This window comes from Anabrus simplex, chromosome 5, assembly GCF_040414725.1.
Source record: "Anabrus simplex isolate iqAnaSimp1 chromosome 5, ASM4041472v1, whole genome shotgun sequence".
NCBI lineage: Eukaryota > Metazoa > Arthropoda > Insecta > Orthoptera > Tettigoniidae > Anabrus > Anabrus simplex.
The window spans coordinates 425,291,810-425,318,224 of record NC_090269.1 but is presented as its reverse complement, the minus strand read 5'-3'; the positions used below and the strand labels follow the sequence as shown (position 1 = coordinate 425,318,224).

Here is a 26,415-nt window from a genome sequence, read left to right as displayed (position 1 = left end):
AATTTTAAGTCAAGCTAAGTATTGCATCACGATGGCGGGAAAGCAGATAAATACATCGCTGGTAGTTTCCACTCTTCGTCCAGTGGCGATTCTACTCTCCGAGAATTAAGCAGCTGTACAGGAGGCGCGCGCATAGTTCTTGACTTTGCAAGGAGCGTGCACGTGTTCAACCTAGCATCAATAGCTAGCTAGTGAGACGGTTATCACTGCAACACCGTGTTTTCGTATGTGAAAGTAATTTTAAGTACGAGTTGGCTCGAAGAGTACGCAATGCATTTGTTCAGCAATTTCCTGGTGAAGTTCCATCTTCATGAGCACAGATTCACATAATTGTAAATAAATTTGAAACTACTGGCTCAGTGCTCAATAAAAAAAACATGCACGCACATGAACAGTTTTAACAGAGGAAAAGCAAATCTTGAACGGTCACCGAATAAATCACAAAATTATCAGAATAAGTAGGAGTTTCGGTTCCTTCTGCACACAGAACTACAAAGCTGTTACAAATCAAACCGAACAGGTTTACACGGACCTATTGCTTAAAACCTGCTGATCCAGCGACAAGAGTGAGATATTGTGAGTGGTACCTTACATCATTGTGCAACAGGCCTCGGCAGCTGGCACGATTCCTGTCCTCTCCGCAAGTTGGGGGCTTCATTCATCCCATTCCTGACCCGGTCATTGACTGGAAAACAGGTTGTAGGATTTCATTCCATCTTGCATCACTCACAGCTTGTGCTCTTTTCGGATGAGGCCTGGTTTCATCTTGATGGTTGTGTGAACAGTAATAACTCTTGCTGATGGTGTTTATGAAGTCCCTCATTATAAAGGATGACATTTCCAACATCTTTTATACGGTAAGGCTTAAAGCAAGTTGGGCTGAGGCAGCTGCACTCGGTCTGGGTTTATAAGAGAGACACAAAGTACACAATTACACTAGTTAGCACTCTATCTCTGTGTTCTCAGCATTCAGTCACACCAATTCACACCCTATCTTCCTCGACTGACACTTACAGTCTAAACAACTATGTTACACACACTCCCAAAATTGTCATTCGAGCCTTAGGGGAGTTCACGAGTAACTAAACAGCCACACTGTTCACAATTTAAGCGCCTAAGTCTTACAAGTCCGTATGAGATACATACTCACACTCTACTCATTTCTCGCTGTCCTTCGTCCTTCGCTGCATTGTTCTGTAGATGCTGACAGAACTGGACTCAAACCGAACCACTTGCTCTCAGTTGCTTACTCACACTGAACTCCTCACGTTTGCCTGCCTGCCCTTCTATAGGGGAGAGAACCTTAAAATGAGGGGAAGCCGCTCAAACTGTCTGGAGATGGAAAGCTCTGAGTTCATCTTTCTCATTGTTTCTACTGTACAGAGTGAGGAAGAGGACCGTCCACGAGTAGTGCGCGGGAGAGAACGGGAGGGCCCTATAGGTGACATCACTGCTATTGGTGCTGGATAGATTACCTGCCCAAAGTCCCACATTGGGATGGCGGATGTCGTAACTATTACAATAGTTGGAGATAGGAACAAGAAAAGGAATATGTAATGAACAAAAGTAATGGTAGAGAGCAACAGAAAAAGCAGACAAAGACAGTCTCCACATCTTCACACACTGCCGTCTTCAAACAGGCTCACTCCACATCAATCTGAGTTCTTGTACATACATCTGCAACCTCTTCACACTTGATGAACTCTGGCGGAGATCATGGCTGGGCTTGGTGAAGCTTGCATGCTTACCATTTGGACTCTTTGTGTCCACAACGTTCTTGTCAAACAGTTCAACTGCAGCAAGGATGGATCGCTGCCAAAGTAAGTGATTATCATGTCTGAGGGTTTACATTAGTCCCTTCATGGTTTGCTTAAGATGATCTTTATAGCATCTCACAGGGGCTTAGACAAGATGCTCCCAAGGTATGAAAAGTGGTCAACTTGTTCTCCTGTCATCTCTAAATTGGTGATATTGAATTCCACGATGGTTGTTCCTGGGGTAGGTTGTGAAAGTACCATGGTTTTCTCAGTGTTGATGGTGAGGCCAAAACAATTATAAGAACACTTGAAACAATTGATAGAGGTGGGGCTGTACGTTAATTAAGGCCACGGCCACTTCCTTCCCACTCATAGCCCTTCCCTATCTCATCATCACCATAAGACCTAACTGTGTTGGTATGACATTGACAGATTGTTGTAGTTCATATTTATATTTACTTTGGAGGTATTTCCATTTATCAGCAATTGGCTGTTCTCAGATGCCACATGTTCTTATTCTGCCACTCTCCTTTGAATAGACCTTTCCTTTCCATGGCTTTAGCTATTTTCCCCCTTCAGGCTGTCCTTCGTCTCCCTAGACATTTTCTCACTAGTGGAGACCAGTTGAGCAAACACTGTGGCCAACCCTGTTCCTCCATCTGTCGGACATGTCCGTACCATGTCACTAAATGAAATGGCATATGGCTTTTAGTGCCAGGAGTGTGTGAGAATAAGTTTGGCTCGCCAGATGCAGGTCTTTTGATTTGATGCTCATAGGCGACCTGCACATTGTGATGAGGATGAAAAGATGATGAACATGACACCTACACCCAACCCCCGTGCCAGCGGAATTAACCAAGTATAGTTAAAATTCCTGACCCTACCGGGAATCGAACCCGGAAACCCTGTGACCAAAGGCCAGCACACTAACCATATAGCTATGCAGCCGGACATCATGTCATTGGTTGACCATCAATCCTATCAGTAACCGGCTCTATTCTTACAAATTCATTCCTCACCGATCCAGACAGGTAGTTTGCATGCTCTGACATGACACATTAATTTCACAGCCCCAATATTACTCAATTGTGTCCCGTTCAGTGTCCAATACTCCGAGCCACAAGTCAGAATGTTTTCAATCCCAACACGTGGCACCATTTTCTTTGTTCGACTGGATATGTGGTGACTCCAAAAGATCCCATTTACAGACCTAATAACTACCCTTACTTGACTTATCCTGTGGGATATATCCATATCACATCGACCAGTCTTGTCCATTAGTGAATCCAGGTACCTGAACACATCTACATTTCGCACTCGGCCAAACTCAAAATTCAAATCCTCACCTTTCTCACGTCCAACAAGATATTCTGTTTTATCAATACTGACTGCTAATCCTCAGTGTCTAAGCATATGCATGACATCATCCCTATCCAGAACCAAACATTTGCTGATGATGGCTTAAAGGAGAAACTTATTGTTAGGAGAAACTCTTTTCTGCACTGATGTTTGGTGTGAATGTAAAGCCCGGTACAGTATTGAAATATTTTACTATGTGATGTAAAACAGGTCAAACTATAGTGACTTCTGAATTGTAAAGTTTGAAATAGTGAAGATTTACTGTGTATACATAAAGAAAATGATATGGATTTTTAACAGATCATGTCTGTATATTGTTGAATTATTGTTGCAGTATGTAGTATGGTAGCTCCCTCTGCAGATCAGTGGCAGAGTGCCGACCTCCAAATCCAAATATAGCAGGTTTGATCCAACAGATATGGCAGTGAAAGAAGATGACCAAAAAAGATTTTCATTGGGGTAATCACACAAACAGGATTGTACATAAGGTTACAGACCTCTTAAATAAGGATTATGAGGATATTTAGGGGTTGTATTAAGGATGTAAAGGAGAGGGCATATAAGTCGCTGTTAAGACCCCAATTAGATTATGGTTCCATTGTATAGGACCCTCACCAGGATTACTTGATATGATAACTGGAAAAGATCCAAAGGAAAGCAGCACGATTTGTTCTGGATGATTCCTGACAAAAGAGTAGTGTTGCAAAGAAGTTGCAAACTTTGGACTGCGAGTAAGGAGATGAACGTTCTGAGCTGACAGTGGAGAGATGACATTAGTAGATGTAAAAGCTTGGGTGGAGTTTTTAAAAGTAGGAAAGATCATAAGACGAAGATACAATTGGAATTCAAGAGGACAAATTGGGGCAAATATTTGTTTATAAGAAGAAGAGTTAGGGAGTGGAATAATTTACCACAGGAAATGTTCAATAAATTTCCAAATTCTTTGAAATCATTTAAGAAAATACTAGGTAAACAACTGTGAGGGATTCTGCCATGTGAGTGACAGCCTTAAGTGAAGATCAGTGCTGACTGATTGATTGTTTAATTGATTGATTGATGATTGAAGCACAGTTGACGTTTGAGGAATGAAAATACATTTTAAAGTGGTATATCAGGAGTGAAAATGTTGCTCAAGTACGACATCAGTGTAGGCATGAGTTTCAAACAGAACCTCCAATAAGCTAGACAATTACGTGGTTCAGTGACAAGTTTGATAAACATGTGATGTGCATAAGGAGAGATCCACAAGACCTCATAATGGTACAAGTCCTGCTTCTTCACTTATGGCTTTGGAAAGATTCACAACATTGCCTTGGAAATTGGCTAGCCTCGGAAGTTGGCTACACAATGTACATAATAATTTATTAGCTTCATTAGCCCCGTATTGATGGTTTTAACAATCTCAATTATAAAGCTGGATTTTCCAACTAATGAATACTTTTTATTTTATATTGATGTATTTAATACATTTTACAGTACCAGTTTTGGCCTTTATTATAGGAGCTGCTGAAGAACCTTAATTTTGGCAAAATAACATACCATGTTGAACACTACTTATTTCTAAGTTAAAGATGACTTATTTCTAAGTTTAAATTATGCAATGTTGTGATAAAACTTGCATCAAATTGGAGTTTAAATTATATCTAAAAGTTTGCTTGTGAAGTGTCACTGGTGTGGTCCTGATATTCAATGAACACACTCTTAATGAATTGTACATTTCTATGTTAAAACAGGTACATATTTTGCATGTTTAAAAGATGCCAATTCTGGTAAAATGAATAAAATGAGTTAAAATCTTCTCATAGTTGGGTACTGATTGACATCAGATTGTCTTGTGAGTTAATGTCCAATGTTTTGGAGTAATATGGTGAGAGCATTCTTTCTTGCTTAACTTGTGATCTGTTGGAAACTTGTATATTTTAAACTTAGAAATAAGTCGTCTTAAACTTAGAATTAAGTAGTGTTTAGCATTGTATGTTATTTTACCAAAATTAATGTTCTTCAGAAGCTGAGGACGGTCTATAATAAAGGCCAAAACTGGTACTGTAAAATGTATTAAATACATCAATATAAAATAAAAAGTATTCATTAGGTGGGAAATTCAGCTTTATAATTGTGATCAGTGATACACAGTGTACATGCAAGACAGTGGTTAATGGTGGTCTGGGTGTGAGATGATGATGATGCAGGGAGAGGGTGAAATCCAGTGTCAGTACATAGCTTACTCCTGTCAAATAACAACAAAGGGTCTGTTCGAGGCTCAACATCTCCATCTGACATATGAATCGCCATCAACAGTGTAATATGGAATCATTCCATATGAACAATGCAGAGAGGTTTGAACTCAATCCAGGCTTTTGGTATGTAATCTCGTGATTAGAAATTGTATACCGTAACGGGTCACATGGCCCAATACTTGGAAGGAAGATGATGATGATGATACCACCATTTGTCCCTACCGTGCCGGCCAACATTCTGATGATGACATTTTTCTCCACCAACGAGACTTGAAAAAGCTGATTAAGATGTGAAACCATACTTACCTCAGACGTTTAAAGTAAAGGGCATATGAATGTTACCTTTGGCTATGTTTCTTGGAAAAGAGGCCTGCTGTAATGAGAAAGTCTCGGTCACAAACAAACTGTGACCAAGAAGGGTGGCAGGTGGTTCAGCTACACAGTTCACTGAGTTGTATATCCAAATGTGCCATTGTTAAAAAAGCACTATAAGCATACCAATGAATAATGTGGAAAGAGAAAGGCATTTCTTTCAATAAAAAGGATAAAGACATTCCTGAGAAGTGCAACGGCAACTGAAGGGTAAAAATGCACTGGCTATCGAGAGATTTGTTACAGCTGAAGAAAGAGAGGTGGATCTTTTATATTAATGATAAGTAAAGTCTTGGTGTGTTGTGACATATTGCCTCTTAATTTTTGTAATTGTATATGTACTGTAAATACAGGAATACAGGATGACATGATACACAGGATCAAGAATTTGTATGAAGATACCCAAAGTAAAGTCAAAACACCTGTAGGAATGACTGAAACCTTTGATATAAAATCTGGGTTAAGACAGGGTGGTGTTTTGTCTCCTCTTCTTTTCATCACTGTGATGAACGAGATTCGGAGAAAAGTTCGCCAAACCATTGGAGGTAAGAAAATGAAAATTATATTGTTCGCGTATGATATACTGTATGCTTGTGGGGAGACTCTAAAGAAGACCTTCAAGAACAAATAAACTCCTGGACAGAAGCTGCTAAAGAATATGAACTCATCTTCAGCCAAGAGAAAAGTGAGGTTATGGTCATGAAGAGATATGGACAACCAATGGGACACATTGAAATGGAGAGGAAACAGCTACAGATGAACCATCAATTCAAATATCTTGAAAGTGTTATCTCTGATACTGGTTATATAGACAAGGAAATTTCCCACAGAATTAAGGCAGGTAGCAAGTTTTACAAAATAGTTAAAGACATAATATGGAACAAGAAAATACCAACAAAATGTAAGAGAGTCATATATGAAACCTATTACGTACCAACTCTGACCTATGTTTGCGAAACATGGACCATGAGAAATAAAGATGTTAGTAGAATCCAGGCAGCAGAAATGAGATTTGTCCGTTGAATGATCGGTAAAACACGGAGGGACAGAGTCCGTAATGAGGAAATCCGCTCAAGTTGTAAGAGTGCAGGACAGAATAACAGTGCAACGACTGAGATGGTATGGACATATGTGACGCATGGGAGATAACAGATTACCAAAAAAAAATGTATGATCTAAAACTTGAAGACAAAGGACCAAGAGGGCGACCAAGACTCAGGTACAAGGACATGGTGAAGATTGACATTCAACGGCAAGGACACACTTTGGAAAGCATCGAGAAGGAGAGAAGTTCAGAGACGCAACTGGCGGAGAAGCCTTGTTCGCTGACCCATCGCTTAAGATGGAACGACGTGGGATATGTATGTATGTACTGTAAATATGGGTAAGTAATGTAGATATATTATATGTGTCTGTATTTAAACTATAATGACCTTCCTATATGCAATTTCATGAGCCACAACTGGTAAATAGTGTTTGTGATAAAGATTTTGCAATCTGATGAGGTGCAATTCAATCTTAATGGAACTGTTATGATTGTCTTTAGTGAGCATCACACAACAGTAGAGGTATGTTTATAATGTTATAATTTACATATATTAACATTTTTGTGTGTTTGACAGACTGGAAAGCTTTTATGTTACATTAGTCAATCTATACGTTCATGTTGAAGAAAATCTAGTGTGGACTGTCACCTAGAGGTTTAACATGACCCTTGAAGGCATTGTTAGTGGTGAAGTGTGTCTGGAAATGTTCCAGCATTCATTTTACCAGCAATACATGTACTTTATGAAGACAGTGAGATCTTCTACGAACAAAACCCCCTGACTACCACTAAGCAGTGTAGTTTTTTCTGGGTGAGAATCTGCAAGGACACTGGATAGGACAATGTTATGATAGCAAGGATGTTACCACACAATATCTCACACAATGTAGAAACATGAAGTTACAAGGCTCATTCATAGCAGGATATTGAGGCTGTCAGTAACAGCCAAACTTGCCTCAGGCTGTGATGAGACAGATCCATAGCACTTAAAAGTATGCCCTGATGATTGCAGACCTGTACTTGTTTAGTATTAGATTTAAGGTAATCAACATTTGAGTTCCTGTCTGGCTCCATGGCTAAATGGTTAGCGTGCTGGCCTTTGGTCACAGGGGTCCCAAGTTCGATGCCCGGCAGGGTCGGGAAGTTTAACCATCATTGGTTAAGTTCGCTGGCATGGAGGCTGGGTATATGTGTTGTCTTCATAATCATTTCATCTTCATCACGACACGCAGGTCACCTACGGGCGTCAAATCGAAAGACCTTCACCTGGCAAGCCGAACATGTCCTCGGACACTCCCGGCACTAAAAGCCATACGTCATTTCATTTTTGTCATATGAGTTCCCACCTCATTCAACAGATTTAACACTTCTGGACTGTTGCATTTGGTGTAGGGCAGGAAACCAGCTATGCTGAAGGACCTTCATTCAGGCATGTGCACCAATCGCCAATAACCTCAATCAGCTGCTTGCCATTGTAGTAATAGGTGTCTGGCTATTGATACCAACCATTTTGAGCACTTCCCTTAACTGGACAGGTACAGGAAACTTGTCCTCAACTTGTGATAGAAAAAGTGTCCTCATCCCGAGGTGGTACAGAGTAAACTCATGTCCTCATTTTGAATGTATGCAGATTTTTTCAAACACACCCCCAATGGAGGTGATCTCCATGTACCTCTATAACCACATAACAGCCCTCCTGCCATTCTTAAATTTTTGGCAGTACCGGGAATTGAACCTGGGCCTCTGAAGATGACAACTTATAGTGTTAAAACTGAGATCTAACAATGAAGAGGCTTTTTTATGTTTAAGTGTGTATACAAAGTGTATACAATTTTTTCGCAAACACTGCGTATCCTCACCCTCCTTTCGCCTTACCCAGCCCCTGCCGGGTCGCACTTCTCCACCTTCCTCTCTCCTTCCGCCATTCCTCTTCCATCATTTAGTCCCAGTCCAGGTTTCTTCTTCTTGCACTCCTCTTTATCAAATCGATTCACCATGTTCTAGGTCTCCCTCTCACTCTCCCTCATACTTTATCTCCATCATCTGTTTTGGTATTCTTTCCTCCTCCATCCTCCCCACACATCCAAACCATCTTAGTTTACTCTTATGAATTCCCTCATTTAGGTTTTCCATTCTGACCTCCTTTTTCACATCTTTGTTTCTTAGTCTGTCTTTTGTTATCTTTCTTACCATACTTCTTAGGTATTTCATTTCACTGGCTTGAATTCTACTCTCGGCCACATAGATCAGTATGGGTGAATTATACATTCTCTCTTTACACTTCCTTATTCCAGACAAGGTTTCTTACACTCTGGTAGAATGCACTGCCCTCTTCTAATCTCCATGTCCAGCCTTGTATTCTACATTAACTCGCTCCCTACGTATTTGAAACTGTCAGCAATTTCAAGGCTTTGACCACCAATTTTCACAATGCATTTCCCTTGTCTTTCTCCTCTTGATATCACCATGATCTTGCTTTTCTTTTTGCTGATTTTCATACCATACTTTTCAATTTTCTCAGTCAGTGCATCAAGTTATTCTTGTACTTCTTTGCTATTCATTCCCCAGACCACATTGAATGAAAACCTACAATCTGTTTTCCAGTCATTGATCGGGTCAGGAATGGAATGAATGAAGCCCCCCCCCCATCTTACAGCAAGGATAGGAAATGTACCGGTTGCCGAGGCCTGTCGCACTCCTCTGAGGCAATGATTAATGCCTGTCAGATGAAATGAAATTATATTGGAGAGTGTTGCTGGAAAGAAAGAGGACAGGGAAAACTGGAGTAGCTGGACAAAAACCTGTTCCACCTCTATTTTGTCCAGTACAAATCTCACATGGAGTGACTGGGATTTGAACTACAGAACCCAGCGGTGAGAGCCAGATGCGCTTCCGCCTGAGCCACGGAGGCTTTACCCCCCCCCCCCCCCCCAGAACACAATATCATCTGTAAATAGTAATAACTTCATCTCCTTATGCCCAACATGCTACCTTTGTCTCCTTTACAATTTCATGCATCATCATTGGAAACAAAAGAGGTGACAGCTCACTCCCCTGTCTTAGTCCAGTTGCATTTGTAAACCATTCTGTCTTTCCAACTGGTGTCTGTAGACTGCTGATGCAGTTGTTGTATATTGCTTGCAAGATTTCCACAGTTTGTGTACCCAATCTCTTTTTGATCCTGTATATACTAATTGATAGTATAGAGAAAGGCATCTTACCTGGGAGAAAACCACACGGAAGAACTTTTCCAGTCTCTTCTGTCTGACTCGACGAGTAACAGTTTGCCTCAGAGCTGGTTTTAAAGTAATCTTAATTCTCTCACGCATTACCCCCAGTTCAGACAAAAAGTCTTCAAACTGTCGCAGGAAGGTGCTTCTCATTATTTCAGTGTCAAACTTCAGCACCTAACAGAAAAAAAATTATGTTAGTGAGGCAAAGAGGCAATGCGACACAATATCTCACAGAATGTATCAACATGACGTTACCAGGTCATAGTCATGGCTCATTCGTAGCATGATATGGAGGCCATCAGTAATAATGAAAACTTGTACCAGGCCACGATGAGACAGATCCATGGCCCGTAACAGTACCCCCTCGTGATTGTAGACCTGTACTTGTTTAGTACTGCTGTTCAACAGAATAGCAACTGGGCGGGAGGGATGGTGCTTATCCACCCATTCAGATGCTGCAACAGGAATATCACACACATATTAAACAAGAGATACTAGACCTGACTGTCTAACAATAGAAGTACAAGAACACAAAAAGAAAAGATTTTTCTGCTACAAGGAAAAGCATAGAATTATGGGTATGTTTCTGGGCTTCCAAGACGAGAGAGTGAATACAGATTCTTTGGTTGTTCCCCTCTTAGTAGCCTCTTACAACATGGAGGGGGTACACTCTCACTCCAACCATAGGATGATCAAGAGTTCTGATAAACTGAAAGGAATATGTAGCATCAAGATCTACACCCAACAATATGGCAACTGATCCAGCATACAACATTCCCATGCCATGTCAAAAGATTCTCCACCTATCAAGATCTATGTCCAAGAAAATGGTCGCTGATTCAGCACACAGAAAAAAAAGATTATGTCAGTGAGGCACAGAGGCATTGCGACACAATATCTTGCAGAATGTAGCAACATGATGTTACCAGGTCATAGTCATGGTTCATTCGTAGCATGATATGGAGGCCATCAGTAATAATGAAAACTTGTATCAGGCTGTGATGAGACAGATAAATGGCACGTAACAGTACTCCCTCTGGTTCATCAGAAAGAATATTCTCAAAAAGCTCTGTAATAGGTTAGAATAATGAACTTTCTTATTGGTGAATGAGAGAGTTGCGAATATCCTCCCGTGTCCTATGGCCATAAATATTTGCAAGAAGGCTTTACTGTGACCTAGACAAAATGCCAAAAACAGTAGAAACTCATTTAAAACACAGCATCATTTTTACCTACTGTATGTAGAAGGCAGAGTTCTGGCCCATGGTAATAACATGAGTAAGAAGATGACGAAGACTTAGTATGACGAACACTGGTTGATTCACTATCACAGTGTTGGTTTTCTGTCCACACAAAATTGTCTAAGCGAAATTGATGATGGTATTTATAGACAGACTCCTAGCCCACAAACATATCCATGTGTAAATGAGAAGGGCAGAAAGGAATACAGGTAACTAAAGAATTAAATAAACAGACAGTGCAAGCCAGGTAAGGAAGAGTGGCTGTAACAGAAGATGTTGAAGATTGTGTAGTTGTAGGAAAAGTAAATGCTTCATACAGGAAAATCAAGGAAACATTTGGAAAAAGGAAAACTGGGTGCATTAATTGTGACCTGTGTTTGTGGTATTTGATAAGGACTAAAAGAAGAATCATGATTTCAGAATTTTGTTTTGTGTTATATAAAGTTATTACATTGTTTTACTTGCTGTATTATTTGACTAGTGAAGAAAATTATTTATGTAACTTGAAGAAATTATGCGTATAAGATGGACACTGGACTTAATGTTAAATATGCTGTTTAAAATATTATTTTCTATTTATTGTAGAAAACAAATACTGTACGTGTGGACAATTTTGATTGAAAAAGTGTTAAGGTGAAATTTTGTGTTTTTTGAAGAGATTTTGTATTGTGTAACAGGATGTTTTAATGAGATAGGTAATTGTGAGGCAGGGTGTACTGCCACAAGTCATTTTTAGGAGTATTCTTCCAGTCGTTTACTGAAGTTGCTGGTTCATTAGAAAGAATATTCTTGAAAAGCTCTGTAATAGATTAGAATAACAAACTTTCTTATTGGTGAATGTGAGAGTCGCAAGTGTACTCCTGTGCCCTAATTGGTTATCTCCTGATTGCCCCATTTCCGGCTTCTGGCAACTTGGCCAGAGCCAAGCTTGGTTCAGGCGTCTTTACTATCTGACCGACCTAGTGAGTGGACGCGCTCGGGGTCTGCCCATCTGGGGTTTGCCGGCCTCTCTGGGTAAGTGCTATATTCTTGTGTTTGATTTAATTTAAATTCATTCTCGTGTTTTGGCCTTATCTTATTCAATGTAACTTTCGTGGTAATGTAACATATTGTTTTGCGTATGGGAGTTTACTCTAGACATGTGCATTCACCAAATTTGAGCATCAGTATAACTTAGCTGTTCAGCTAGTCCGCAACGTGTTGTTTTCAGAGGGAATTCTCTTTTTAGGCTCAGTATTTTGTAATTAAATGTAAATGTAACTTTCTTTCTTGAATAGCGATATTGTACGTCACATGAAAATGTTGATTTCTTTTGGGGTTGCCTCCAGTCATTCTGTGTCAATTCTATGTTAAAGTTTTAATCTCCTACTATTCAAGGAGCTGGATAATTCCGTTGTTCTGTTTTTTTAACTCTATTTAAAAGCCTTGTAACATCAGTGTTTCTTTAATTGTCAGCTACTATGCCATTTGTTTGTTTTTGTTTAATTTGATTTTGTAGCTTATTCTATCTTGTTAATCAGTAATATAATTAGTTGAGGATGACTATTGAGAACCTTTTCTTCCCCATAAGGTCATACTTTCCCACGGACCTCAATAGGGTTACCATGCCATTTCCACATCCTTTCCATAGTTGTCGTTTTGAACTACCTGTAATTTAAGAGTTACACCATCTCATGTATGGTTTGAATTTCATACATTTATAAGTTTAACGTGTCATTTTCATTATTTTATGAATCCACGATATTTCTTGCCACCACATTAATAACAAGAGATCTGAAGGAAAACCACTTCTAAAGAAAGGAAACAAGGCAGGAAGATGATAGGAACATATTCATCAACTGTATCAACAAAAAGAAGTAGATGATAATGTACTAGAAAAAGAAGAGGCTGTTGATGTTGATCAAATCAATCAATCAATACTGATCTGCAGTTAGGGCAGTCGCCCCGGTGGCAGATTCCCTATCTGTTGTTTTCCTAGCCTTTTCTTAAATCCTAACTCCCCTTCCTATGAATGAATATTTGCCCCAAATTTGTCCTCTTGAATTCCAACTTTATCTTCATATTGTGATCTTTCCTACTTTTAAAAACGCCACTCAAAATTATTTGTCTACTAATGTCATTCCACGCCATCTCTTCGCTGACAGTTCGGAACATACCACTTATGATATAGATGTTGATTCCCATAGCGAATCTGAAATATTTGTCCCGAATGAGTAAATTTATAATACCAATAAAAATGGTCCGTTATTGGACATTATAAATTTTCCAGCTAACTCATTCCTGGTTGCCAGCATTTCGCCCCCGTGTGCTAGGCTGGGCTCATTAGTTGGTACCTAGCACACCTAGCAAGATGCTGGCTAGTGCATACCGTGGAGGCCACTGCATAGGCTAATTGTAGCCACTGGCAGTGCCAATGCACTATGAGAGACCCTGTCTCACTACTAAAAATTGATGACTGCCTGGCCATCAGATGATGGCAACCAGGAATGAGTTAGCTGGAAAATTTATAATGTCCAATAACGGACCATTTTTATTGGTATTATAAATTTACTCATTTGGGACAAATATTTCAGATTCACTATGGGAATCAACACCTATATCATCTGATGGCCAGGCAGTCATCAATTTTTAGTAGTGAGACAGGGTCTCTCATAGTGCATTGGCACTGCCGGTGGCTACAATTAGCCTACGCAGTGGCCTCCATGGTATGCACTAACCAGCGTCTTGGTAGGTGTGCTAGGTACCAACTGATGAGCCCAGCCTAGCACATGGGGGCGAAACGCTGGCAATCAGGAATGAGTTAGCTGGAAAATTTATAATGTCCAATAACGGACCATTTTTATTGGTATTACATACCACTTAGTCGAGCAGCTCGTTTCTTTCTCCCAATTCTTCCCAGCTCAAACTTTGCAACCTTTTTTTTTTGATGCTACTCCTCTTTTAAAGATAAAAATTTCATTGTTCCGTATTGATAATAATAATATAATAATGTTATTTGTTTTACGTCCCACTAACTACTTTTTAAGGTCTTCGGAGACGCCGAGGTGCCGGAATTTAGTCCCGCAGGAGTTCTTTTACGTGCCAGTAAATCTACCGACACGGGGCTGTCGTATTTGAGCACCTTCAAATACCACCGGACTGAGCCAGGATCGAACCTGCCAAGTTGGGGTTAGAAGGCCAGCGCCTTAACCGTCTGAGCCACTCAGCCCGGCGGTGTTGTTCCGTATTGAAAAGTATCACAGTTAAAATTGAAATAATAAATAAAGAGGTTCAACCTATTCAATATCAAAGATTAAGAAATGCAGTGATTACATTCTTATTTAATAATAAGTAGAAGTGGTACTGGTTTCGACCCTAGTCCAGGTTATCATCAGCCGATTAAAACAAGAAAACACAAAAATAATAATAATAATAATAATAATTTCTCTAACATCCTCTTTTAGGCCAGATTTGTCGATGACACATTAGTAATTTTAAATGAAGAATCAACCAACGCAGCCTCTACACTTCTTTATCTCAACAACATAGACTCTAACATTGAATTCACCCTCGAATCAGAACACAACCAAACTCTTAATTTTCTAGACTTAACTATCACTAGACATCCTTCTTCTTTATCTTAAAAATATTCAGAAAACCAACCCAAACAGCAACCACAATACGACAAGATTCTTCGCACCCTCAAGCACATAAACGTGCTACTTATAACAGCTTAATTTTTCATGCCTTCAACACCCCTATGTCTAAAAAAGTGTAACGGTTCAAATCCCGTTACAAGATGATATCTGTATTTTTATTATTGTATGATTTTATCTGTATTTTATTATTATTATTATTATTATTATTATTATGTCAGTATTATTATTATGTTATCTGTGATATTGTACTATTATTGTAATTATCCGTTTTATTCAATTTTGCAATTGCCTGTTGCTTGCAAGATTGCACTTAGATGTATACATAGATACGTATGTGTAGTATAACACTCAATACCTGTACAGTGAGAATTGTTGTATATATCAGAGATCGGATGTGACGTTGGTGCATTGTGCAATATTACTGGCGATTCTGCCAAGTCATCGCCGCGCCTTGGCTACGTCATCGTATTTATTTAGATATGCGCGCATCGACTCAATCGCCGCAGGGCTATTTCATCACTGTATGTAATATCTGTCGCGTAGGTGGGAGTATGTCATTGTTATTTCTGGAGATTACGTAGCTGTGTCAACCAACGTCTATAAAAGGTGGATGCACATTGTAGCGTCAGTCATTACTTATACGGATGCAGTACAGTGAAGTAGTCTACTAGATCAAGAGGCCTTAAGTGGTCAGCCAACCAGTGTGAACGAGAGATGGTGAAGACTCAGTGAGCCATTATTGGTCATTGAGAGAGTGAGACCAAATGGTTGGTCCGTCACTTAGTGGAAGACGCGGACGCAAGGCTTACCAAGGAGTCAGAGAGGGCAACCCTGGACCTACCAAGAGGTCATACCATATTGACTTACAAAGAAGTCAGATGATATGGAGAAGAAGCAGTCGCAAGGATGTATCACCACGTTAGGCGTGACACATCTACAGTAAACCCCAGAGCAATGGATTACGTCGTAATTACACTCAAAGTGTTGAAGGTACAGTCAAGTGAATCAGTGAGGGAAATATTTCGTATAAATTGTTAAATGTCCGGTCAAGAAGAATCTAAATTCATGCCTAGTTTCTGTCAGTTGCAATGTCATAATTTCATATTTTCATCTGTTTTATCGCAACAAGACTCACTATTTTTTGATATATTATTTAAAGAATATATATTGTTCTATCAAACGAATTCATAGTTTCATTTCTTTGAAAGTAAAATATCTTAACCTCAAAATTAATGGGGAAACCGAACGCCAATCTCCTTTTCCCAGAACTTATATGGTATGTTGTCAAAAGTAAGCTTATTACCCCACACCCTGTTAGTTTTTAGTAATAAATGATCTCATTGTGTCGACGCAACGTGGGACTCGAATAAATTCAGAATTTGTTCTGAATGACAGCATATCATAGGTTCATTTTGGGAGGAGTGTGCGCATTTAAGCCAACGGAAATTATTACCGGTAAATGTCAAGAGTGTAATTTTGTGATATATATTTGTATTTTGGGGATATGTCAAGGGATTTGAAGAGGGAAATTAATTTGAGATCGCGTACTATCACTAGTGAACCAAAGATGGACAAGGAAGACAATAACAAGTCATGTGACGACGAGGTCATTGCTTCTGCGGACATCCAAGGTGAAATTCAGAGTAGGGAGCAGGTGAATACGATGGAAGCTTCTGAGATAATTCAGGAAAGTACAGAAATTGAGAAGCACACTGAAACTCAAAAGGAAATCGCGGGGGGAATGAACCAAGATTTTCTAAATTTGCTGATGGCCAAATTTACCGAGATCAGTAATGATAATAAAAAAGAGATGAAAGAATTTTTTAGTAGTAGTGAAAATAGTCAGAAACGTATGGAGGAAAAGATTGATACTAATAGTGAAAATAATAAGAAAGAGATGAAAGAATTATTTTGTAATAGTAGTGAAAATAATATGAAAGAGATGAAAGAATTAATTGATAGTAGTAATGAAAATTGTAATAAACAGATTAACTCTCTAAGTAATAAAATGGAACAAATAATTAGTAGTAACGAAAATAGTAAGGAAGAGATGAAAGAATTAATTTGTACTAATAATGAAAATTGTAATAAACAGATTGACTCCATAAGTAGTAAAATGGAGGAAATGATTGGTAGTTGTAACGAAAATCTTAATGTGATCAATGATAAAATAGATGGGTTAAGTGAATCACTAAATTCCAAAATAGATACTAAGATAGTAGAGGTAACTAGTCAAATATCTACGTTAGAAAATAAGTTAAATAAAGAGTGTGTTGACCTTAGAGGAGAAATGGAGTCGAGTCGGAGCGAGCTTCATACTCAAATTGAGCATGTCAAAGGAACTTGTACAGAGAATATCAAAGAATTAAGAAATGAAATATCTAGTAATCGGGAAGAAATTCATGAGGTAGTCGAGAAGAGATTGGACAAAATTTACAATGCAGTTAGGGAAGATACGAGGGAACAGATTAGTAGAATTGAACAAATTGAAAGCAAACTTGTGGAAGTCAGTGAACTACGGAACGAACAGGAAATGCTATCACAGCAGGTGAGAGAGAGAGAGGAAGAATTGCAGGAAGACGTGAGAATAGTGGAAGAGAATTCTGAGAGAGCAGCGGAAGTAGAAGAAGAAGAAGAAGAAGAAGAAGAAGAAGAAGAAGTTGTGAACTGCCAGGGATTGATTCGGCAGGAATTTGAATTTGCAGGTGAGATGACGGGAGAAATGATAGTGGTGAGTGGTTTGTTCAGTAGGGATCGTGATTTAACCAAGTTTTCTGGAAAACAGTTTAATTCTATAGAATTTGTAAAAGTAGTTGAGAAAAGATTTGCAAGTAAGTTGAGGAATAATATTATTGAATGGGAATACGTGCTGGAAATTTTGTCTAATGTTTTTATCGGTGAAAGTAAAATATGGTTTCGAGTGTACTGGGATAATATGTCTAATTTAGGAGAATTGAAAGACAAGTTCATTGACAGGCTTTGGGAAGAATGTTTACAGGGGCGCGAGAGAGAGCGCATGATGTCTAGGGAAAGTAATATTGTAGAGAGAAGGGGGGAAATGTTAGCCGTGTATCAGAGAGAGAGAGAGTATCAGAGGAGTAATCAGAGAGAATCGGAAGATGGGAGGCGTATGTATTTGCGTTATGAGAGAGAAGGTCAGAAGAGTAATCAGAGAGAATCGGAAGATGGGAGGCGTATGGATTTGAGTTATGAGAGAGAAGGTCAGAGGAGTAATCAGAGAGAATCGGAGGATGGGAGGCGTACGGATTTGAGTTATCAGAGAGATTATGATAGTCTTAATATGAATGTTATCCAAGTTTCTTTATGGAGCCAGAGTATTTCAGATTCACAGGGAATCGGGTAAGTTAAGTAGACAGGCTGAAGGTAGTAGATGAACAGGTATGTAGTATAAGTAGTTATGTAGTGAAAGTAGATTTAAGAGTACAGCGTGATTGTGACCTAAGTAATGTTAAGTGAGATATTTAAGTAATGACGTAGTCGTAGATAATGAAGTAATTAATAGTAATAGTAAGGTAGACGTAAGAAGTGTTCTGTTAAGTGATGTAAGTACTTGTAATGCCGAGAATGTGATGTAAGTAGTGAGGGAATAACTCCGATGATGGAAATTGTGATATGAAGAAGGTAAGTGAAGGTACTATCAGATCTTATAACAGCCGTTGGGTGAGTCAAAGTGAGTAAATAAAATGACAGCAGTACCGATCATAAGTAAAGATAATTGTAAGTTTCAGACATGCCTTGTTGTACCAGAACTTGTGTATTCAGTTGTTTTAGGAGCTGACTTGGTTGCAAATCATGGAAGTAGAGTAGACTTTGATTTAGGTAGTGTGTGTTTGTTCTATGAGGAAACTAGCAAAGAAGTACGTGTTAATTATGATGGTCTGAGGTAAGTGTGTTGGTGACGTGTGTTCTTTGAAATATATGAGAGGTAAGTGAAGTTGTTCCTAGTGAGAGGAAATGTGTTGTTGGGTGTGTTACGTGTCTATACGACCAGGATCTGAGGGATCGTCGGTATGAGGCAGTGACGTGAGGTAATTTGAGTGAATTACAGGAGGAGTAATTGTGGTCGATGTTAGGTAAGCATCGAGATGTATTTAGTGGTAAGTGAGGAAGAACACGTATATGAACATAAATTTGTAGTAAATGACCATTGATCGTTTGTGGGAGGTAAGTACCCCATTCAACTTAAAAATGCTAGTGAAGTCTAAGAACAAATAAACATTATGCTGGATTACGGAATAATTGAACCATCTTGTAGCCATAGTATTGGACCTTTAATTATTGTTGCCAAGAAGGATGTGATTTATTGAGATATGTAAGTTAATGAGGGCAAAATTGATTCAGTTTTAGTGACAGAGTGCGACTCAGAGTTCCATTTTCATCATCTGCAGAGGCGGGAAATATGTTGAAGTTATTTTTGTATCAGGGGTATTTCACTATTGTGAACCGTATCGGGAAGTGTGCATATTCCTTAAAAGATCAGGAAGGGGATATTGTCGGTATTTGTAGTATTATATATGTAAAGAAGTATTTCACGTGAGATTTGTTGAAATAAGAGTAAGATGATTAAATTTTTGTAAGAAACTGGCAAAATAAAATTAACATACATGAATTAGCGTGTGAACCAAGTGTCGTATTGGTGCATTGGAAGAATAAGTGCTACATTGTCATGTTCTGTGTGACAAAACTGAGAACAGGACATTGGACAGTTATCTGCGATAACCATATGTGAGAAAAGTTCTCATATAAGTGATATTTCACAAAATATTTTGATATGTTAAAAAAAAGGAGAAGAATGTTGTATATTGATTGAAAATTATTTGTGTGTGTTAAATTAAGGGCTATGCTCTTGTGATTTGTATGAGAGAAAGAGAGAGAATGGGACACTGGACAGTTATCTACGATGGCAATGTGCGAGAAGAATTCTCATATTTGTGATATTTTATAAAATGTATGGATGTTGAAAAAGAAAATTATTGTTGTATACTCATTTAAAGTGTTTATCTGTGTCAGTGTTATATATATAATTTTGTTCATAAATCAATCGATTCTTTGTTCTTCGATTTATTTATGAGGGAGGCGAATTGTAACGGTTCAAATCCCGTTACAAGATGATATCTGTATTTTTATTATTGTATGATTTTATCTGTATTTTATTATTATTATTATTATTATTATTATTATTATTATTATTATTATTATTATTATTATTATTATTATTATTATTATTATTATTATGTCAGTATTATTATTATGTTATCTGTGATATTGTACTATTATTGTAATTATCCGTTTTATTCAATTTTGCAATTGCCTGTTGCTTGCAAGATTGCACTTAGATGTATACATAGATACGTATGTGTAGTATAACACTCAATACCTGTACAGTGAGAATTGTTGTATATATCAGAGATCGGATGTGACGTTGGTGCATTGTGCAATATTACTGGCGATTCTGCCAAGTCATCGCCGCGCCTTGGCTACGTCATCGTATTTATTTAGATATGCGCGCATCGACTCAATCGCCGCAGGGCTATTTCATCACTGTATGTAATATCTGTCGCGTAGGTGGGAGTATGTCATTGTTATTTCTGGAGATTACGTAGCTGTGTCAACCAACGTCTATAAAAGGTGGATGCACATTGTAGCGTCAGTCATTACTTATACGGATGCAGTACAGTGAAGTAGTCTACTAGATCAAGAGGCCTTAAGTGGTCAGCCAACCAGTGTGAACGAGAGATGGTGAAGACTCAGTGAGCCATTATTGGTCATTGAGAGAGTGAGACCAAATGGTTGGTCCGTCACTTAGTGGAAGACGCGGACGCAAGGCTTACCAAGGAGTCAGAGAGGGCAACCCTGGACCTACCAAGAGGTCATACCATATTGACTTACAAAGAAGTCAGATGATATGGAGAAGAAGCAGTCGCAAGGATGTATCACCACGTTAGGCGTGACACATCTACAGTAAACCCCAGAGCAATGGATTACGTCGTAATTACACTCAAAGTGTTGAAGGTACAGTCAAGTGAATCAGTGAGGGAAATATTTCGTATAAATTGTTAAATGTCCGGTCAAGAAGAATCTAAATTCATGCCTAGTTTCTGTCAGTTGCAATGTCATAATTTTATATTTTCATCTGTTTTATCGCAACAAGACTCACTATTTTTTGATATATTATTTAAAGAATATATATTGTTCTATCAAACGAATTCATAGTTTCATTTCTTTGAAAGTAAAATATCTTAACCTCAAAATTAATGGGGAAACCGAACGCCAATCTCCTTTTCCCAGAACTTATATGGTATGTTGTCAAAAGTAAGCTTATTACCCCACACCCTAGAGATAGTCAAGAGTCTCATTCTATTATTGCTGTACTGAGTGACAGCTGGCGCCCTTCAAATAACGTATGTGTAAGTAAGCAGGTAACGAGTAAGTGTGAGTACAGGGTTCGACGAGTGTGTATTTTATTTAATGAATGTTAATTTTCAGATTTTCAATTTTAAATGCAGATATTCAGATTTCCATATTTAATCCAGATTTTTATAAGTTTCAAAAGTTAGTCAGCTAGTTAGGAAACTCTCAAAAGATTTAAATAATGAATTAAACACCATCCGTAACATTGCTAAATTCAATGGCTTTACCAACTCCTTCATAAACCGTATCATCAACAAATTCAAACACCGTCCTAAAACCACGTTATCTAAAGACATAACAAAACCAACTGCATTTTCCACTTTCACTCAAGATGCTTATAAAATAACTAATGTTTTTAAAAAACACAACATGAAAATTTCTTTTAGAACTAACAATAGAAATTTTGATTTTTTACACAACTCTAAATCACTAAATAAATCTAATGCTTCTTCTAAATCTGGAGTATACAGATTCAAATGTAACAACTGCAACTCCTCCTACATCGGACAAACTGGCCACAATTTCAATATCAGATACTCCGAACATATCAACGCCATTAAATACAACAGATTCTCCGCCATAGGACAACACATACAAGACTCCAAGCATAATTTCACCAATATTGAAAAAGACATTAAAATATTTAAAATCACTAACAAAGGCCCCCTCGTAAACACTACTGAAAATTGCTTTATTCACCTTGACCAATACTTCAACCCTAATTTCAATTTAAACGACATTTCTGAAAAACCCAACATCCTTTTCGACTTCCTAATTATTCTTCTCAAAAATTCTAAATTTCAAAATCCCAATTCTATTTTCCATGCCTTACAAAGTTCCTACCCACATTTTCTACCTCCAATAACCCACCCTAAACTACCCCTCCTTCATCTTCATATCTTATCCTTCCTCAACACCGTTTAACTTCAATCTCTTTTATTCTTCTCTTATTCCACTATTCCTCTTCCTCTATTAATTTCTCCTTTTATTTTCAAGTCAAAAAAAAAAAAAAAGACTGCCACTTTCATTTTGGTTCTTCTCATTTAAATTTAACTCTTGACTTACACCGACTTCGACTACTTCAATCACGACCTGAATTTTTACATTTTAAAAAATAGCGCACTGTGCATATATGTTTTCATTTGTTTCTGGTATTGTGCTTTTTACTATATTTTTTTTCACAATTGTTTTTTCACGTCAACTGTTCCAAAAATTCTACAGGATAACAATTACTTGTTCAATTATATCGAATTTTATTACATGTATCTATATATACCTACATTTCCGCAACCGAAGCAAATACTGGATCTTTAAGCTATTCTTCATTTTATGTTGGCGTTTGAAACCACATTGCCTGATGTTGAATATATCGCGCTGATCACCGGGAGCTGGCAAGTTACTTCAATTGATATACTCATCTTCAGCTTCAGCACGACTATGGATCTTCATATGTGTTCGACTGTGTTATGACTTTGTGCCTAACAGTGTATACAAGCTAGCTCATTTAACCGTTCTCCGCTTTTCATAAACATTATAAGACTTTGCCTAACACTGCATGTGCCATACTGCCGCTCAGAAAATTACGCACTGTTTCTTTTAAGTGACTTATATTTTACTTCTTCTGAATTTTACAGTGTCTACCCCTACCATTTTTTATATCGCCTCTTCTACTGATCCGGAGTGAGCTTGATCTTTTATTTTATTTTTCCTATGCATTGTTTTTCATGTTTTAATCGGCTGATGACAACCTGGACTAGGGTCGAAACCGGTACCACTTCTACTTATTATTAAATAAGAATGTAATCACTGCATTTCTTATTCTTTGGTATTGAATAAGTTGAACCTCTTTATTTATTATTTCAATTTTAACTCCTCTTTTGTCATGGTTCATGGTGTGGGTTAATGTAGTCACGTCCTAGTTTGTGAACCATGGGCAACAGCTGAGTGGCCTAGTAAGTGGTCCTGAGAGTCGGGATACCAGTTGCTATGGAATGGGAGTGGGCATCTCGGACATATTCTGAGTCATGGCCTTCCTTGTGCTCAGGTGGCTAGGACTATACAATTCACGGTAGTTCATAACCCATTAGAGGAGAGATCCTCACTTGGACTATGTGTAAGTAGGGTAGCATCCTGCTTCATGAATTTACTGAGCTCAGAACATTTTAAGCAAGCCTCGGACTTATGGGAGTAACGGAGTCACATTCCCATTGACAGGCGAGGGACTCCTTGGAAACAACTTGGCGAACGAAATGGAATTTGATGGAGTGCTATCAATATTAATGGGGCTTATGGAAGAAAGAAAGTAGAACTGTCTGAGTCAGCGAAGAGGATGCATCTGGATGTGCTAGGAGTAAGTGATATTCAGGTAAGGGGAGATAACGAGGAAGAGATAGGAGATTATAAAGTGTACTTGACGGATGTTAGAAAGGGAAGGGCAGAGTCTGGGGTAGGGCTCTTTATCAGGCACACTGTTGCATGCAACATAGTTTCTGTTAGGCACATAAATGAGCGAATGATGTGGGTAGATTTGGCAGTTGGAGGAATAAGGACTAGAATTGTCTCCGTGTATTCACCGTGTGAGGTTGCAGATGAGGATGAAGTTGACAAGTTTTATGAAGCATTGAGTGACATCGTGGTCAGAGTCAACAGCAAGGATAGAATAGTGCTAATGGGCAATTTCAATGCGAGAGTTGGGAATAGAACTGAAGGATACGAAAGGGTGATTGGTAAATGTGGGGAAGATATGGTAGCTAATGGGAATGAGAAGTGTTTGCTGGACTTCTGGGCTAGTATGGGTTTAGCAGTTATGAATACATTCTTCAAGCATAAGGCTATTCACAGCTACACATGGGAGGCTAGGGGTACCAGATCCATAATAGACTATATCTTAACTGACTTCGAATTCAGGAAATCTGTTAGGAATGTACGAGTTTTCCAGGGATTTTTCGATGATACAGACCACTATCTGATCTGTAGTGAACTAAGTATCTGTAGGTCTAGGGTAGAGAAAGTGAAATCTGTCTGCAAACGAATAAGGGTAGAAAATCTCCAGGACAAGGAAATTAGACAGAAGTACATGGATATGATTAGTGAGAAGTTTCGAACAGTAGACAGTAAGCAGGTTCAGGATATAGAAAGAGAATGGATGGCAAACAGGGATGCTGTAGTAGAAGCAGCAAGGGAATACCTAGGAACGACTGTGTGTAAAGATGGGAAAAGATGAACATCTTGGTGGAATGAAGAAGTGAGAGCAGATTGTAAACATAAAAAGAAGGCTTATCAGAAATGGCTCCAAACAAGGGCCGAGGCAGACAGAGATTTGTACGTAGATGAAAGAAACACAGCGAAACAAATAGTTGTTGAATCCAAAAAGAAGTCGTGGGAAGATTTTGGTAATAACCTGGAAAGGCTATATCAAGCAGCAGGGAAACCTTTCTGGACAGTAATTAAAAAACTTAAGAAGGGAGGGGAAAAAGGAAATGAACAGTGTTTTGAGTAATTCAGGTGAACTCATAATAGATCCCAGGGAATCACTGGAGAGGTGGAGGGAATATTTTGAACATCTTCTCAATGTAAAAGGAAATCTTCCTGGTGGTGTTGCGAACAGCCAAGCTCATGTGGAGGAGGAGAAGAATGATGGTGAAATCACACTTGAGGAAGTGGAAAGGATGGTAAATAAACTCCATTGTCATAAAGCAGCAGGAATAAATGAAATTAGACCTGAAATGGTGAAGTATAGTGGGAAGGCAGGGGTGAAATGGCTTCATAGAGTAGTAAGATTAGCGTGGAGTGTTGGTAAGGTACCTTCAGATTGGACAAAAGCAGTAATTGCACCTATCCATAAGCAAGGGAACAGGAAGGATTGCAACAACTATCGAGGTATCTCATTGATTAGTATACCAGGCAAAGTATTCACCGGAATCTTGGAAGGGAGGGTGCGATCAGTCGTTGAGGGGAAGTTGGATGAAAACCAGTGTGGTTTCAGACCACAAAGAGGCTGTCTGGATCAGATTTTCAATATGCGCCAGGTAATTGAAAAATGCTACGAGAGGAATAGGCAGTTGTGTTTATGTTTCATAGATCTAGAAAAAGCATGTGACAGGGTAACGAGGAAAAAAAAAAAAAAAAAAGTTCGCTGTACTGGGGGACTATGGAATTAAAGGTAGATTATTAAAATCAATCAAAGGTATGTTGACAATTGGGCTTCGATGAGAATTGATGGTAGAATGAGTTCTTGGTTCAGGGTACTTACAGGGGTTAGACAAGGCTGCAATCTTTCACCTTTTCTGTTCACAATTTACATGGATCATCTGTTGAAAGATATAAAATGGCAGGGGGGATTCAGTTAGGTGAAAATGAAGTAAACAGTCTAGCCTATGCTGACGACTTTGTCTTAATGGCAGATTGTGCCGAAAGCCTGCGGTCTACTAGCTTCGAACTTGAAAATAGGTGCAATGAGTATGGTATGAAAATTAGCCTCTCGAAGACTAAATTGATGTCAGTAGGTAAGAAATTCAACAGAATTGAATGTCAGATTGGTGATACAAAGCTAGAACAAGTCGATAATTTCATGTATTTAGGTTGTGTGTTCTCCCAGGAAGGTAATATAGTAAGTGGGATTGAATCAAGGTGTAGTAAAGCTAATGCAGTGAGCTCACAGTTGCGATCAACAGTATTCTGTAAGAAGGAAGTGTGGCGTGATAAGTCAATGTGGGGTGCCAATAAATATTTTATTCATACCAGTGGCAAAAGGAACGAAAACCTTAGCATAGAAAATGAGATGGTCGACCCACAACAACAAAGATCGTCAAAAGATAATCATTGGGACACCACAACGCTCAAGGTAAAACAAAGTTATTTCACTGGTGGTGACTTGTCGGACCACAGAAAGACTTGCGGTCAATGTCTCGTTGGGTGAAACCTAGTATATCAGATTTTATCATTCACCAATCAGCAGAGCCAGTGGACGCCACAGCGGGCTACCCGAGAGGGGTGTCCGTGGTAAGTACAATTTTTTTTTTTGTTTTAAAAAGAAGAAGGGAAAAGGGAAAGGTAAAGAATGAGAGAGAACGCACAACTAACCAAATGTAAGAAAAGGAGA

At 38.6% G+C, this 26,415-nt stretch overlaps 1 protein-coding gene across 1 annotated transcript in view; it reads right to left on the bottom strand.

The window, feature by feature from the left end:
* LOC136874603 (dual oxidase 1-like) overlaps positions 1 to 26,415 on the bottom strand; it is a 335,200-nt gene that overhangs the window by 132,923 nt on the left and 175,862 nt on the right. The window contains exons 18-19 of the mRNA XM_068227874.1: positions 10,259 to 10,477; positions 9,992 to 10,177 (exon numbers count right to left, since the gene is read on the bottom strand). Coding sequence (XP_068083975.1) covers positions 9,992 to 10,177; positions 10,259 to 10,477 — 405 coding nt within the window. The remainder of the gene's footprint in view (positions 1 to 9,991; positions 10,178 to 10,258; positions 10,478 to 26,415) is intronic.